General features: G+C 44.5%; 1 protein-coding gene across 2 annotated transcripts in view; it reads left to right on the top strand.

The window, feature by feature from the left end:
- APOLD1 (apolipoprotein L domain containing 1) overlaps positions 1 to 15967 on the top strand; it is a 70395-nt gene extending 54428 nt beyond the window's left edge. Inside the window, exons 1-2 of one of the 2 annotated variants that reach the window (XM_033222824.1) lie at positions 12903 to 12991; positions 14235 to 15967. In XM_033222824.1, the coding sequence (XP_033078715.1) occupies positions 12989 to 12991; positions 14235 to 14978 (747 nt within the window). In that variant the 5' untranslated portion in view covers positions 12903 to 12988 and the 3' untranslated portion in view covers positions 14979 to 15967. Of the gene's footprint in view, positions 1 to 12902; positions 12992 to 14234 lie in introns of those variants that run through there. The other variant, XM_033222825.1, reaches the window with a different exon arrangement.
- Positions 15968 to 16557: the final 590 nt, after the last annotated feature.

Genomic DNA, 16557 nt, shown 5'->3' with positions numbered 1-16557 from the left:
GAGCCCAGGAGTTCGAGGTTACAGTAAGCTGTGATTGCACCACTGCACTCCAGCCTGGGCATCAGAGTGATATCCTAACTCTAAAAAAGAAAAAAAACATGTGAAAAATACAACTTACCAAATTTATGGGATGCAGTAAAAGCAGTGCTTAGAGGGAAATTTTTATAGCATTGAATGCATATATTTGAGAAGAAGAAAGATCTAAAAATCAATAATCTAAGCTTCCACCTTAGGAAATTAGAAAAAGAAGAAATTAAGTCTGAACTAAGTAGAACTGGCCAGTCATGGTGTCTCACACCTGTAATCCCAGCACTTTGGGAGGGTGAAGTGGGAGGATTGCTTGAGGCCAGGAGTTCAAGATCAGGGTGGGCAACATAGTGAGACTTAGTCTCTACAAATAAATTAAAACAATTAGCCAGGCGTGATGGTGTGTGCCTGTAGTCCAGATACCTAGGAGGCTGAAGTGGGAGAATCACTTGAACCCAAGAGTTTGAGGTTACAGTGAGCTATGATTGCATCACTGTACTCCAGCCCAGGTGACAGATCCTGTCTATTAAGTAAATAAATGAAAAGTAGAAGAAAAGATTATAAAAATTAGAGGTGAAATCAATGAAATTAAAAATAGGAAATCAAAATCTGGTTCTTTGAAAAGATGAATAAAATCAATGAACTTCTTCCCGACTTAATACTTCCTATAAAGCTACAATAATCAAGACAGTGTGGTATTGGTGAAAGACTAGAAAAATAGACCAATAGAATAGAATAGAGAGCCCAAAGTGAACCCACATAAATATAGTCAATTGACCGTTGACAAAGGAACAAAAGCAAGACAATGGCACAAAGATAGTCCTTCAATAACTGGTGCTAGAAACCTGACATCCACATGCAGAAAAAAATGAATCTAGACACAGATCTTATACTCTTCACAAAAATTAACCTAAAATGGGTCACAGACCTAAGAGTAAAACATAAAACTCTAATAACTCCTACAAGATAACAAGAAAAAATCTAGATGACCCTGGACTTGGTGATTACTTTTCAGATACAACATCAAAGGCACAATCCATGAAAGAAAGAATTGGTAAACTGGACTTTATTAAAATTAAAAAATGTTACTCTGCAAAAGACCCTGTGAATTGAGTGAAAAGGCAAGCCACAGACTGGAAGAAAATATTTGCAAAAGACATATTTGATAAAGGACTGTTATCTAAAATATACAAAGAGCTCTTAAAACTCAACAATAAGAAGAAAAAGAACCTGGCCGGGTGTGGTAGCTCACACCTGTAATCCTAGCACTTTGGGAGGCCGAGGCAGGCAAATCACTTTGGGTCAGGAGTTTGAGACCAGCCTGACCCACATGATGAAACCTCGTCTCTACCAAAAACTACAAAAATTAGCCGAGTATGGTGGTGTGCACTTGTAATCCCAGCTACTCAAGAGGCTGAGGCAGGAGAATGGCTTGAACCCAGGAGGCAGAGGTTGCAGTGAGCTAACATTACACCACTGCACTCTGCCCTGGATGACAGAGCGAGACTGTCTCCCCCCCCCCAAAAAAAAAGAAAGAAAAAAGAAAAAAGAAAAGATAACAAAGAACCTGACCAAAAAATGGGCCAATGACCTTAACAGGCACCTCACCAAAGAAGATATTGGTGGTAAATAAGTATATGAAAAGATGTCCCACATCATATGTCAGGGAATATCATATCACGGAATGCAAATTACAACAGCAATGAAGTACCATTACATATTGATTAGAATGGCCAAAATCTAGAACTGACAACACTAAATCCCCTGATGAAGATGTGGAGCAGCAGGAACTTTCCTTCAGTTTCTGGTGGGAATCCAAAATGGTACAATGAGTTTGGAAGACAGTTTGGCAGTTTCTTACAAAACTAAATATACTCTTGTCGTAAGATTCGGCAGTCATGCTCCTTGACATTAACCAAAGGAACTGAAAACTTATGTCCACACAAAAACCTGCACACAGATGCTTACCACAGCTTTATTTGTGATTGTCAAAAATCAGAAGCAACCAAGCTGTTCTTCAGTAGCTGAGTGAATAAATGGTGGCACATCCAGACAATGGGACATTATTCAGCGCTAAAGAGAGATGAGCTCTCAAGCCACAAAAAGATGTGGAAGAAATTTAAGTGCATATCTGTAAGTGAAAGAAGCCAATCTGAAAAGGCTACGTACTGTGATTCCAACTACATGACATTCTGGAAAAGGTAAAACTATGAAGACAGTGATCAAAGATCAGTGGTTGCCAGGAGTTAGAAGGGAGGCAGGGATGAACAGGTGAAGTGCAGAGGATTTCCAGGGCAGGTAAACCACTCTGTATGAGACGATAATGGTGGATACATGTCATTAAACACTTTTCAAACCCACAGAATGTACAACACCAAGAAGGAACCCTAGCGTAAACTGCAGACTTTGGGCCAATGTAGGTTCATGGATTGTAACGTAGGTACTGCTCTGTGGGCGCTGGTAATAATGGGTGAGGTTATGCATGTGTGAGGGCAGGGAGCATGGGGTGTCTCTGTATGTTCCACTCAATTTTGCTGCAAATCTAAAACTGCTCTAAAAGATAGTCTAACAAAGCAAGATTGGAGAGGAAAATAGATTACATCAAATCATTTTCTCACCTAATTCAAAAGCAAATAGAGTTGAAAACTCAGCATAGAAACTATATTTTTAAAAAAACGGTTGGGTACAATGGCTTATTTCTGTAATCCCAGCACTTTTGGAGGCCAAGGTGAGAGGATTGCTTGAGGCCAGGAGTTCATGACCAGCTTACGTAACATGGTGAGACTTCATTACTACACGATTTTTTTTTTCTTTAACTAGCTGGGTGTGGTGGTGTGCACCTGCAGTTCCAGCTACCCAGGAGGCTGAGGTGAGAGGATTGCTTGAGCCCAGGAGTTCAAAGTTACAGTGAGCTATGATCATGCCCCTGCACTCCAGCTTGGGTGACAGGGTGAGACCCAGTCTCAAAAAAAAAAAAGAAAGAAAGAACAAAACACACACACAAGAAAACAAGCAAACAAAAAACCTAATAAAAGCAAATAACTAGAATAATAATGACCAACTTTCAGGGTGTTAGAAGATGCACCCTTTGTTTCATCATATTGCTTAATGTGAACCAACCGAATTCTACTAAAAATAGACTTTAAACAAAGTTAGAAAAGAAAATCAATATCCAACATTCTCTCACCTATAAGAGGCATATTACAAATTAAACCATTCAAATAGTCTAAAAGCTAAGGGAAAGCTTAAGATTTATGATGCCTCTGTAGCTACAAAACAAACAGGTGTTATAATCCAGGCTGTAATACTGTTGTAGATGTCTGAGAACTCAGAAGATAATGACTAAACCTGAGAAAGGGCCAGACAAAGGTAATTGTTTCCCAGTATCCTGGAAGATAAGAGAATCTTTATGGCTACTGGAGGGATGTGGACTCAGCTGCAGTCTTTCTGGCACCAGAGGAAAAGGCATGTGGTAAACTAGATATTCTGTAAAAGGGCCCATGGGGCAAACGATTCTATATTAATGATAGAGTGTAGGTTTCACCCACAGGATCCCAGGTGTTCTGTGCAGGTGTGCACACCTGTGGAGGAGGAAGCAGAACAAACTTTAAACTGCCTTCTGTGGAACACATAAGAAGCCTGGGACAATTAAAGAGTTCCCAGCATCAGATATGTCCAAAAGAAAAAGCAAGTAAGATTAGCAAAGATACATGGTTTTTTTTTCCCTCAGCAAAAAGCAATGAAGGTAGAGTCTCCCTTTAAAAATAAAAATCAGATTATGAAGCAGTAACATTCAAAATCATATTATATTGAATTAAAAATAGGTAAATTGTTCAGTGGAATAGATTTCCTAGAAGTAGATGTTAACAATGGTAACAAATCAGTATAAGACTAACCAGCAATAACACATCTATAGAAAAGCGTGTTTTTTAATATAAAATGATCAAAATTAAATTCATCTGAAGAAGAATTAGCACCTGCTATGCACTATATATAATAAACTCCAGGTGGGTCAAATTAGGCTAAAATGTTTATTGTGGATATTTTCTTTTTACCTAACCATCAGTTTCCTTTTCCCTGACATAGCAATCCCACTGTAATTTCCTAGTGTGAAACGTCTTCTCCCTGAGTATATATGTAATGTTGGTGGGAAGGTCAAGTTCTTTTACCATCTCCCACTTGAAAGCTGAAGGCAATTCACCCCTTTTCTCCGTGCCCAGTGCAGACAGTAGATGGGCACTTGACCTAAGCTCAGCCAACTCAGTGATCACTCCTGGAACTTTGATTCTTAAACCGATACAAGGACAAAATGAAACAGTCGTTTGTCAGTTTCATCACACAGGCTGTTCCAATTACAAAACGACCGATGTCCTTTCAGTTTCTTTGTTCTTTAGAGCTCCATGGTCCTTTCCCATGCTCAAGTATGTTTCCTCAGTCTCATAGCAATAATTCGCTTATATTAGCCAGAGCGAGATTTTTACTACAAGTTGGGTACTCCTTATCCAAAAGATTTGGGACTAGAAGTGATTTGGATTTCAATTTTGGCGGGATTTTAGAATATTTGCATTATATGCTTACCAACTGAGCATGCTTAATTAAAAAATCTGATATCCGTAATGTTCCAGTGAGCATTTCCTTTGAGCATCACTCTAAAACCTGAAACTTACTGAGCACCAGTGTGACGCCCAAAGGAAATGCCCACTGCAGCATTTCGGATTTCAGATTTTTGGACTGGGGAACTCAGCGTCTCAACCTGTATATCCAGATGGAGACTGCAATTCCAAAGAACAAACTGAAGAGGAAGAGGGTATAGGAGGTGGATGATGGTGTCCTAGTTCACCTGGAAATATCTTCTCCACAAGAAAGGTGTTTTTTGTTTTTCTTTCTTTGTTTGTTTGTTTGAGACAGGGTCTCACTCTATCACCCAGGCTGGAATGCAGTGGTGCAGTCTTGGCTCAATGCAACCTCTGCCTCCTGGGCTCAAGCGATCCTCCCACCTCAGCCTCCCAAGTAGCTGGGACCACAGGGGTGCTCCACCACACCTGGCTTTTTTGTGTGTGTGTGTGGAGACAAGATTTTGCCATGTTCCCCAGGCTGGTCTTAAACTCCTGAGCTCAAGCATCCGCCAGCCTTGGCCTCCCAAAGTGCTGGGATTACAGGTGTGAGCCACTGTGCTTGGCCGGGAAAGCATCCTGACAATGATCTGATGGTTTATATTTCTTCTGCTTGCTTCTCCCTGTGGGAGGCATATACCTCTCTATCCCTTAGTTTATTTTATTTTACATTTTTGAGACAGGGTCTCGCTCTATTGCCCAGGCTGGAGCAATAGAGCAATAGACCATGGCTCACTGCAGCCTCACCCTCCCAGGCTCAAGCAGTCCTCCCACCTCAGCCTCCCAAGTAGCTGAAACTATAGGTGCACACCTCCTTGTGTGGCTAATTTTTAATTTTAGTTTTTTTTGTAGAGATGGGTTCTCACTGTGTTGCCTAGGCTGGTCTCAAACTCCTGGGCTCAAGCAATCCTCCTGCCTCAGCCCCTCATAGTGCTGGGATTACAGGAGCCAGCCACGGTGCCTAGCTCCTACCCTTTAATGTTGGGTTGGCCACAACTTGATTGGCCAGTAGAATGTGAGTGGCTGTGATGGTTACCCTGTCTAAGCAGCCTTAGGGATGATTAGCCAATTTTACTTCCAAAACATACTCTGTACTTTATCTACTGCATTCCATCCTACCAACACTAGCCAAATCTGAGATAATTTCTGTCAACTACTTCAATAACCTTCTAACTGTCTCCTGGCTTTAGCTGTGTACCTCTGAGAACCGTCTTTCACACAACAATGTCAAATTAACCCTGTAAGGCCACAGATGAAAGCCTTCAATGGCTCCCTCTTTCCCATATGGCACGGGAAAGCTGTCATGACTTGACTTCTACCTACCCCTTAAGCCTCATCCTTTGGCCTTCCCTGCTTCCCACTTTATGTTCAGCAACACTAAACACCCTGGACACTCCTCCATTCCTTTGTGCATTCTGTTCCTTTGACCAGCCTGCCCTCCTCTCTCTCCTAATTTTTGTCCAAATAACTTCTGTTTAACTCTCAAGATTCAGCTCAATGTCAGTGCTTCCAGAAAGTCTTCCCTAGTACTTCCTGGGCATGCACTTGCCCTGTGGTTTCTTGGTATCAGCACACACCCGTGGCACTGCCTCATATTAAATTTAAATGATATATTCTGTCTTTTTCTTTTCTAATAGATTTGCCATCTCCTGGAGGGCAGGGAATATCTCTTATTCAGCTTTTGGTCTCCAGACTCTAGCATGATCTGTAGTACACAGTGGGTGTTCAATACACATTAGTGGAGCTGAAATTGAACAAATTAAACATTAATATAAGAAAATTCTGAAAGCCTTCTGCCTCTATTCTTACAAAAGCTGGTGGCATTATAAATGGGTTCTTCTGGAAAACAATATAGCAATATATAACAAAAACGATGAAGATGGTCATTCTCCTTGAGCTGGTATTTTCCCGTGTGTGATACTCCTCAAATAAATAATCCAAAGGAAAAAAAATGTACACAGATGTCCTGGCAACGCTAGTTATAACAGTGAAAAACCTGGAAGCAATCCAAGTGTCTAATAGGGAAATGACTAAGCAAACAATAGGATTATTACATAGCTATTAAAAAATGACAGAGGTGAGGACTATGTCAACGTAGACAAGTGTGTATCTGCAGGAACGTTAAGTAGAAAAAAGAACATAGGCTGGTGTTTAAACACTAGTGATTAAGGATGTGTGTGTACATTAACAAAGATTGGAGGCCAATTTGGAGAAATGAAAATGGCCGGACTACAGTACTTGTTGTGCAGTTCTGCGAATTTTTGACAATAATACTTGAGGTTCCATGCAATATAGATATCCCAGAAGTCTTCTGCAGAATAAGTATTCTAAGTTATACCAAGCTGTATAGTCCAAGAGAAAATTTTATGTTAAATTCTCATAAAATTGTTATAAAATAATGATAATTCTTTAAGTGAACAAAGCATTTTTCTTTAGTTAAATTCAACAAGCAACTATGAGAGCTTGACTATGTTCTAGAGCACTTACGTTCTGGGGAAATTCACGTAATCATGGGCAAAAATCCTCAGGTGAATATGTGTTATTATTTTAATTTCCTTTTTTTTTTTTTTTTTGAGACAAGGTCTGGCTCTATTGCCCAGGCTGGAGTGCAGTGGTGTGATCTCGGCTCACTGCAGCCTCACCTCCCAGGCTCAAACCATCCTCCCACCTTAGCCTCCCAAGTAGCTGGGACTACAGGCACACACCACTGAGGCGCCTGCCTCAGCCTCCCAAAGTGCTGGGATTACAGGCATGAGCCACTGCACCTGTTCGAATTTATTTTTATTTTGGTGAATGTACATATTAGAACAGATGACAAAGGAAAGTCTGCAAGACCTTTGGACAAAACCTCACATTCACAAGTTGTGTCAATTTTATTTTTTATTTTAATTTTATTTATTTATTTATTTATTTTGAGACAGAGTCTGGCTCTGCTACCCAGGCTGGAGTGCAGTGGAGCAATCTTGGCTCACTGCAACCTCTGCCTCTGGGGCTTAAGCCATCCTCCCACCTCAACCTTCCCAGTAGCTGGGACTGCAGGCGCAGGCCACCACGCCCAGCTAATTTTGTATTTTTTGTAGAGATGGGGTTTTGCCATGTTGCCCAGGCTGGTATCGTACTCCTGGGCTCAAGTGAGTCTTCCACCTCAGCCTCCCAAAGTGTTGGAATTGCAGGGTGAGCCACCATGCCCGGCCTCAATTTCATATTTTTGATGTCTCCAAAAGAGGTCCTATATTTAGACACTGAGATATACTGTTAAGGATTAAAAGGAAAAAGCCATCATCATGTAACTTTAATCTTGTGCCACTTTTCCACTTGGTGCACTATGAATTAATATTTTATAAATCCTGTGACTATATTGTGAATAGCAAAATATTGACATTATAAGATATATTACATTGCAATTAAAATAAGCCACAATTTTTTATATTCCATTATAGAATTTCTTCATTTTTAAAAATCAACTGAGAGGCAAGGTGCTGTGGCTCACGCCTATAATTCTGGCACTTTGGGAGGCCGAGGCGGGTGGATCACCTGAGGTCAGGAGTTCGAGACCAGCCTGGCCGACATGATAAAACCCCATCTCTACTAAAAATACAAAAGATTAGCCAGGTGTGGTGGCAGGCACTTGTAATCCCAGCTACTTGGATGGCTGAGGCAGGATAATTGTTTGAACCCGGGAGGTGGAGGTTGCAGTGAGCTGAAATCGCGCCATTGCCTGGGCGACAAGGGCGAAACTCCATCTCAAAAAAATAAAAAATAAGGCTGGGCACGGTGGCTCAAGCCTGTAATCCCAGCATTTTGGGAGACTGAGACGGGCGGATCACGAGGTCAGGAGATTGAGATCATCCTGGCGAACACAGTGAAACCCCGTCTCTACTAAAAAAATACAAACAAACTGGCCGGGTGAGGTGGCGGGCGCCTGTAGTCCCAGCTACTCGGGAGGCTGAGGCAGGAGAATGGCGTAAACCTGGGAGGCAGAGCTTGCAGTGAGCTGAGATCCGGGCACTGCACTCCAGCCTGGGCGACAGAGCAAGATTCCCTCTCAACAACAACAAAAATAAATAAATAAAATAAAAAATAAAATAAAAATAAAATAACTGAGAGCCTCAAAAAATGAAAGTGGCCCAGGCCTTTGAAAGGCCTTGAGCATAATTATCACTTTATCTTTTTTTCTTTTCTTTTTTTTTTTTTTTTTTTGAGACGGAGTCTCACTCTGTCACCCAGGCTGGAGTCCATTGGCATGATCTCAGCTCACTGCAACCTCCACCTCCCGGGTTCAAGTGATTCTCTGCCACAGTCTCCTGAGTAGCTGGGATTACAGGCGCCTGCCACCACACCCAGCTAATTTTTTTGGTATTTTTAGTAGAGACGGGGTTTCACCATCTTGGCCAGGCTGGTCTTGAACTTCTGACCTCGTGATCCACCCGCCTCAGCCTCCCAAAGTGCTGGAATTACAGGCATGAGCCACCGCTCCCAGCCCACTTAATCTTTAAAATGTGATAGTTTTAAGTAGGGGCCTAAAGCAAATGGGGTGTTGATAACTATAGAAACACCTAGGTAACACGGTCCTTTCCACTAGACTTACTATTTCTGCTGCCATGTGACAGGTGGTCAGAAAACTACCAGTTCTGACTGGGCGTGGTGGCTCATGCCTGTAATCCTAGCACTTTGGGAGGCCGACGCAGGCAGATCACCTGAGGTCAGGAGTTTGAGACCTGCTTGGCCAACAATGTGAAACCCCATCTGTACTAAAGATACAAAAATTAGCTGGGCATGATGGTGAGTGCCTGTAATCCCAGCTACTTGGGAGGCTGAGGCAGGATAATTGTTTGAATCTGGGAGGCAGAGATTGCAGTGAGCCGAGATCGCACCACTGCACTCCAGCCTGGGCAACAGAGCGAGACTCTGTCTCAACAAAACAAAACAAAACGAAACAAAACTACCAGTTCCTAGAGCAGTGGTTCACAAACCCGGCTGCAGGTAGGAATCACCTGTATTGTCCCAGATCCCACTCCAGACCACTTGACTTAGACTGTCTAGGGCTGGGGCCTGAAGATTCCTATGCTTAAAACGCTCTCTATCTCTCTTCCTTCCTACACTGAATTTCCTTATGGTTCGAGGACTCAGAATTCAAGCTAGTATAGCTAATGCCACAGTTCAGCTGCTTCAAGAGTTCCATACAGTGAGAACTTGTCTCTACAAAAAGTCAAAAAATGAGGCGGGAGGATTGCTTGAGCTCAGGAGGTCGAGGCTGTAGTGAGGTGTGATCGTGCCATTGCACTCCACCTGAGTGACAGAGCGAGACCCTGCCTCAAAAAAAAAAAAAAAAGAGTTGAACGGATCTGAAGGCTAGTTTGAGGGCCAACCACCATTTTCAATGTAGTCTCTCTAGGGTGATATGTTAGAAGTGCCCAGAAAACAATTTAAAAAAGAAGTTTGAGGATGTGGTCCACACACTTTTTTTGGGGAAACTGACCACACAGAACTTTTGATCAAAATGCCTTCATTTGTTCCTAAAATTTCTTATTGTATCTTTACTATATGAAATTAATGCTGGCTGGGCATGGTGGCTCATGCCTGTAATACCAGCAGTTTAGGAGGGCAAGGCAGGCAGATCACCTGAGGTCAGGAGTTCAAGACCAGCCTGTCCAACATGGCGAAAACCTGTCTCTACTAAAAGTACAAAAATTAGGCAGGTGTAGTGGTGTGCACCTATAGTCCCAGTTTCTTGGGAGGCTGAGGCAACAGAATTGCTTGAATCCGGGAGGCGGAGATTGCAGTGAGCTGAGATCATGCCACTGCACTCTAGCCTGGGTGACAGATTGAGACTCCGTCTCAAAAATAAGTAACTAAATAAATAAATGTAAACAAATACTGAATTGAAATTGTTAAGTTCAAGTGTTAGTTCTTATAAACAAGGTGAAGTACCAGTTGGGTTTATTTTATTTTATTTTCTTTAGAGACAGAGTCTTACTCTGTTACTCAGGCTGGAGTGCAGTGGTGTGATCTTGGCTCACTGCAACCTCTGCGTCCCAGGTTCAAGTGATCTTCCTGCCTCAGCCTCCTGAGTAGCTGATACTACAGTTGCGTGCCACCACATACAGCTAATTTTTTTGTATTTTTAGTAGGGACGAGGTTTCACCATGTTGGTCAGGCTGGTCTCGAACTCCTGACTTCAGGTGATCCACCAGCCTCAGCCTCCCAAAGTGCTGGGATTACAGTGGTGAGCCACTGCACCCGGCCCCAGTTGTTTTTTGTTTTTGTTTTTGTTTTGTTTTGTTTTGAGACAAGTTTTCACTCTATCACCCAGGCTGCATTGCAGTGGTACCATTATAGCTCACTGCAGCCTTGACCTCTGCGGCGCAAGTGATCCTCCTGCCTCAGCCTCCTGAATAGCTAGGACTACAGATGTGAGTCACTATGTCCTGCCAATTTTTAAATTTCTTTTAAAATGGGGCCTCATTATGTCGGCCAGGCTGGTCTTGAACTCCTGACTTCAAGCAACTCTCCCTCCTCTGCCTCCCAAAGTGCTGAGATTATAGGCATGGGCCACGATGAGTGGCCAAAGTACCAGGTTTTTACGGGCAGTAAAACTTTAGCCCAAACTGTCAATGAACTCAATTTTTTTTGCCTCCATAAAGAGGCAAATACAAAGAAAATGGGTTTTCAACACAGAGAAAAACAAATTCCAAGAGATGGGCTGAGGTCAGTATACATGCTGTCTATTCTCCTCTACCCTCTAGTTCTTCATCCTACCTCTGGACTATGATGTTGATGCTCTGAAGAAGACCCTGTATCCCAGCAATATTCCTCATCTATAAAATAAAGATTTAATTGTGTTCCTCTAAACCCGAAACACACAAGATGATGTCCAGGGAAGTTAGAGGAACATATGTCAGCTGAAGAATTAGGGGTATGTTTCCTCCTGTCTACCTCCCCAGTTCACCCTGGCCCACATCCCATTTGGAGTGACCATGTCTATGGAAACAGAGGAGGATATTCTTCCACTTCTAACCTCAAAAGGACACACTGGAGACATCTAGATTGAGGTTACAGTTATCCTTTGAGGAGCTGTAAGAAGAATATTTGGAAGTAGACCAAATCTAGAATAATCAAGTGTGAAAGGACTACGGTTGTGAGTAGTAGCAAACAGTACTGTTGCTACTGCTGCTACTGTTGCTATCCTGTGTTGATAAATACAAAGTATAGTCATAAAGGTGGGGGATTGAATCATGTTCCAGAATGATATGGCTGTTAAGGCTTTCCAGGTAAGCCAGACAGTTGAGATAATCCTTATTCAAGTGAGAAACGAATTTGGCCCTCCTTATCTGGAGGAGAGGGTTAGAAGGACGATGGATGGATTTGGGGCCATATAGTAGGACTGAATTCCTAGGCTGAGCTCCAACGACCTCTGAATGCCCCAGAGATATCTGTGTTCCATCTGATCTGGTCTGCAGCAAGTCCATGGAAGCTACACTCACTTTTTCCTGCTGAATTGTCAAAAAAATTGCCCTTCAGCCCATGCCTTGCTACCCTGTAGACAGAATCCACTCATTTCCCTGTCACATGGGCTACAATTGCTACTTCAAATGAAAACCTGGGAAGCCAGTTCCCTGCTGTGGTTGAAAGCGTATAATTAGCTCCTCGTGCAACCTGACCCCACTGATTTTTCTGATGCATGTGGCCTAGAGTGTGCCCTTTCTGAGACCTCCAATGTCTTCTCCACAGCTGGGGATGCCCAAAACTGCATGCAGCACTTCCTGCGGGTGTGGTCTTGCATTCTTAGGGCTGCAGGGTACCCGCCACATGCCAAATGGATCACAGGCTCCAGCCACTCACAGATTCACAATGCTTTTAAAAATACAGCAGTGGAGTATGAGTGGCTCTATCAGATATGGGGGTTTTCCACCCCCTCCCTTTTCTTTTAAAATATGATTTTGTAATGGTGGCCTCAAGAAACACTAGAATTGGTCAGCCTGGGGTGCGCTTGAAGGCCTTCCCTATGGCGTCATTAGCTATCCTCAGGAAAGGCAGGGTATCCCCCTGGGAGAATGACAACACACTTGTTTCAAGTTAGGAAAGAGCCTGTGGTTCTCTTCCTGCGTTCAGGGGAAAGCGAACACACAATGTTCGTTTCCTAAATACGGGATGTGCTGTGCTGGCAGGTCATTTTCCACCATGTCACGTCCTTCTGGATGAAGGCAGCAGGGGTCAGGACAGGAAATGGCAAATTCTCAGAATGAGACAAGGCTTTCCCAGGGCAGCCATTGGTTCTCTGGGACTATAAAGCACACTCATCCAGAAACAGCCTCAGATTTTACTTTCCTGGAGGCAGACAGAAGTGAATGGTAAGTGGGGAACCCCGAGGCATACATTCGGGATGACTTGTTCTCATTTTCTCTTTTTACCTGGAAAATTACCCCTGGTGGGTTGGATTATGGAAGCATGGAAGTAAAATTAAGTCCTATGAGTAAGGAGATCAGGATTCTAGACTGGGCTCTGTGGAGAATCAGCTGCTTCTAGAATCTGATGTCTGATGCAGGCAATTCTTCCAGATGAGAATGATTTCTGCCCTGATAGTTCAGTTTTGAAATGCTCTATTTCTATGGCTCATTTGCCACTTCTAAGAAGTTCCTAATAATGAAGACTACAGTGGACATGAAGGTGGGAATCTTGGCAACGAGGATGAATGTACTTTTCCCCCAAGATGTACAACTTGTTAGTATCTTTGTCAGTCATCTTCAGTTGGCTTCAACGTGGTACAAGTTGTTGAACAAAAATTTTGGCCACTTTATTTTATTCAACCATTACTCATTTTTAAAAGAAAACGTTCATAATGAAGAGACATAATGGTATTAATTTAATGTAACTGAGTTTAAATTAAGCATCCAGCAAAGATTGATGTTTCTGAAGATCTAAGGAGCCCTAGTTAGAATAAACAACGCAAACCTCACTTTAGGTTTGATTCTAAGAAAAGAGCCTGGAAGAATCACAAGCAGAAGAGTTGCTTCAGGCAAGCATCTAACTGAGATTAGTTTCTTCTGCTTGGTAGAAAATATGATTTTTGAGGTTTTGGTAGCGTCTTTTTCATTCATTAGAGAGAGAGAAAAGTGTGTTGCAAAATTCCTAGGATCCAATTTTCATATGATGAAACGGCTTTGTAAACTGTACAAGCCACCACTTACAAAGTGTTATCTTTTATTTTTTAAACAAAGTGTTATCTTAAATAGAGCAAAGGCCTCAGTATTGGAGAAGTCTTCTAATACCACGCCCCTCCCAGTTTAAATCTTATTTAACACATAGCTGATGAAACCCATCCTTAGCGTTCCCTGGTAGAGAAGCAGAAGATAGCATTATTCCTATTTCCATATGCAGAGATAAGGTCCTGAGAACTTGTGTGGCTCCCCCCGATTCCAGAACAGGTCTTTGAGAACTTGATTCATGATCCACTGGAAATAGACCCGTTCCCCTAGCGGGGCAGTGGCTGCTCCGCTGAACTCGTGCCAACTTCCCGCTGGCGTCCGGGCAGCAGGGAGGGAGCGGCGGCTGGCACGGAGACTCCAAGCTGACCGCATGTCTGTGTCCCCGCAGGGAATGGAGAGGCCGGCAGCCCGACAGCCGCAAGGGCCGGACGCACTGAGGCGCTTCCAGGGGCTGCTGCTGGACCGCCGAGGCCGGCTGCACGGCCAGGTGCTGCGCCTGCGCGAGGTGGCCCGGCGCCTAGAGCGCCTGCGCAGGCGCTCCCTGGTGGCCAACGTGGCTGGCAGCTCGCTGAGCGCAACGGGCGCCCTCGCAGCCATCGTGGGGCTCTCGCTCAGCCCTGTCACCCTGGGGGCCTCGCTGCTGGCATCGGCCGTGGGGCTGGGGATGGCCACAGCCGGAGGGGCTGTCACCATCACGTCCGATCTCTCGCTGATCTTCTGCAACTCCCGGGAGCTGCGGAGGGTGCAGGAGATCGCGGCCACCTGCCAGGACCAGATGCGGGAGATCCTGAGCTGCCTGGAGTTCTTCTGCCGCTGGCAGGGCTGCGGGGACCGCCAGCTGCTGCAGTGCGGCAGGAACGCCTCCATCGCCCTGTACAATTCTGTCTACTTCATCGTCTTCTTCGGCTCACGTGGCTTCCTCATCCCCAGGCGGGCGGAGGGGGACACCAAGGTTAGCCAGGCCGTGCTGAAGGCCAAAATTCAGAAACTGGCCGAGAGCCTGGAGTCCTGCACGGGGGCTCTGGACGAACTCAGCGAACAGCTGGAGTCCCGGGTCCAGCTCTGCACCAAGTCCAGCCGTGGCCACGACCTCAAGATCTCTGCTGACCAGCGTGCAGGGCTGTTTTTCTGAGAACATCCTTTCCCCCTAATGACCGAGGCCAGCGAATCATCCCCATGGGATGCTCCAGATTTTGTAGCTCCCTTAGGAAAACACCAAGCTGGGTTAGGAGCCAAAGGCAAAGGATGAGAAAAACTGGTTTTGAAGTGGGTGGGTCCCCACAGCCCTTCTTTTCCCATCACTGTGACATCTGCCTGGGCTTGAGTGCTATGGACTTTTCAGTTGTGTGATCCTAGTGGAAGAATGTGACCCCAAAACTCTTTTTCCTTTATCAAAACCTTTCTGTCGAAACACAGCTGGGCAGGCACTCCTGTTTGAAAGTTATTTCGGGGTCCCTGACTCTGCCCTGGTGGCGTGACCTGAGACTGGAGAGAGTGCCACCCTCTGGGCCCTCTCCAAGTCCTACTAGTCTTTGAAGTCCTCAAAATGCCCGTGAGAGAAGGCATTTGCCTCTCTTCCAGAATGTCTGACAAAGAACTCCAGAATCCAGAGCAAATCAGCCCTCCTCTAAGCGTTGTAGGACAGTTCAGAACCCAGAGAGGGCCCTGGTGTTGACATGTCCTCCTCTTCCCTTTCCCTTCAGCTTACCCACTCCCAGATGCAGCCTGGGTATGCAGTAGGCCTTTCCTGAGTGGCTCCCAATCCAGTCCTCCCCGTACTCAGAGAGAAAGCCCGTTAAACCATCACCTAAGTCCTGCTCCCTCACATGAAGAAGCTGAGGGCCCCATAGATGGAGCGACTGTCAACTTCATTTCCCAACATCATTGTGTTCAGAAGAGAGTGATGGGTTTTGAGTTAGACAATCCTGGGCTTGAGACAGGCTTTGTCACTACTGTGTGAGCGTAGCCACCTAATCTCTCTTTGACTGTGTAAAACAAAGATTATGAAACCTCATCCTGTTGTGAGATATTAAATGAGCCAAAGTAACTAGCATAGTGCTGGCTCATATAGTGTGGTCCCTGGAATGGCAGATTAACACCACCCAGGAACTTGTTAGAAAGGCAAATTCTTGGCCGGGCGCGGTGGCTCAAGCCTGTAATCCCAGCACTTTGGGAGGCCGAGACGGGTGGATCACGAGGTCAGGAGATCGAGACCATCCTGGCTAACACGGTGAAACCCCGTCTCTACTAAAAAAATACAAAAAATTAGCCGGGCGATGTGGCGGGCGCCTGTAGTCCCAGCTACTCGGGAGGCTGAGGCGAGAGAATGGCATAAACCCGGGAGGCGGAGCTTGCAGTGAGCTGAGATCCGGCCACTGCACTCCAGCCTGGGCGACAGAGCGAGACTCCGTCTCAAAAAAAAAAAAAAAAAAAAAGAAAGGCAAATTCTTGGACACAACCCCCCTGACTTATGGAATCAGAAACTCTGGATGTGGAGCCCAGCAACCTGAGTTTAAACAATTTCTCTCCGTGGTTCTGTGGCACACTAAGGTTTGAAAACCACTGCAACAAATGCTAACTTCTAATCCCCTTGATGAGCTTTCACAAAGTCTCACGGCTTCTCTAGGGACTCCATGGTCTTCAGAGTCATTCACAGATGACCAAGGACAGACTGTGTCCCAGAAGCCAAAATGAGAGGGAGAGAGAGAGAG

Source organism: Trachypithecus francoisi, unplaced genomic scaffold, assembly GCF_009764315.1.
Source record: "Trachypithecus francoisi isolate TF-2019V2 unplaced genomic scaffold, Tfra_2.0 Lachesis_group11, whole genome shotgun sequence".
NCBI classification, from domain to species: Eukaryota; Metazoa; Chordata; class Mammalia; order Primates; family Cercopithecidae; genus Trachypithecus; species Trachypithecus francoisi.
This window is presented reverse-complemented; position numbering and strand designations above follow the sequence as displayed.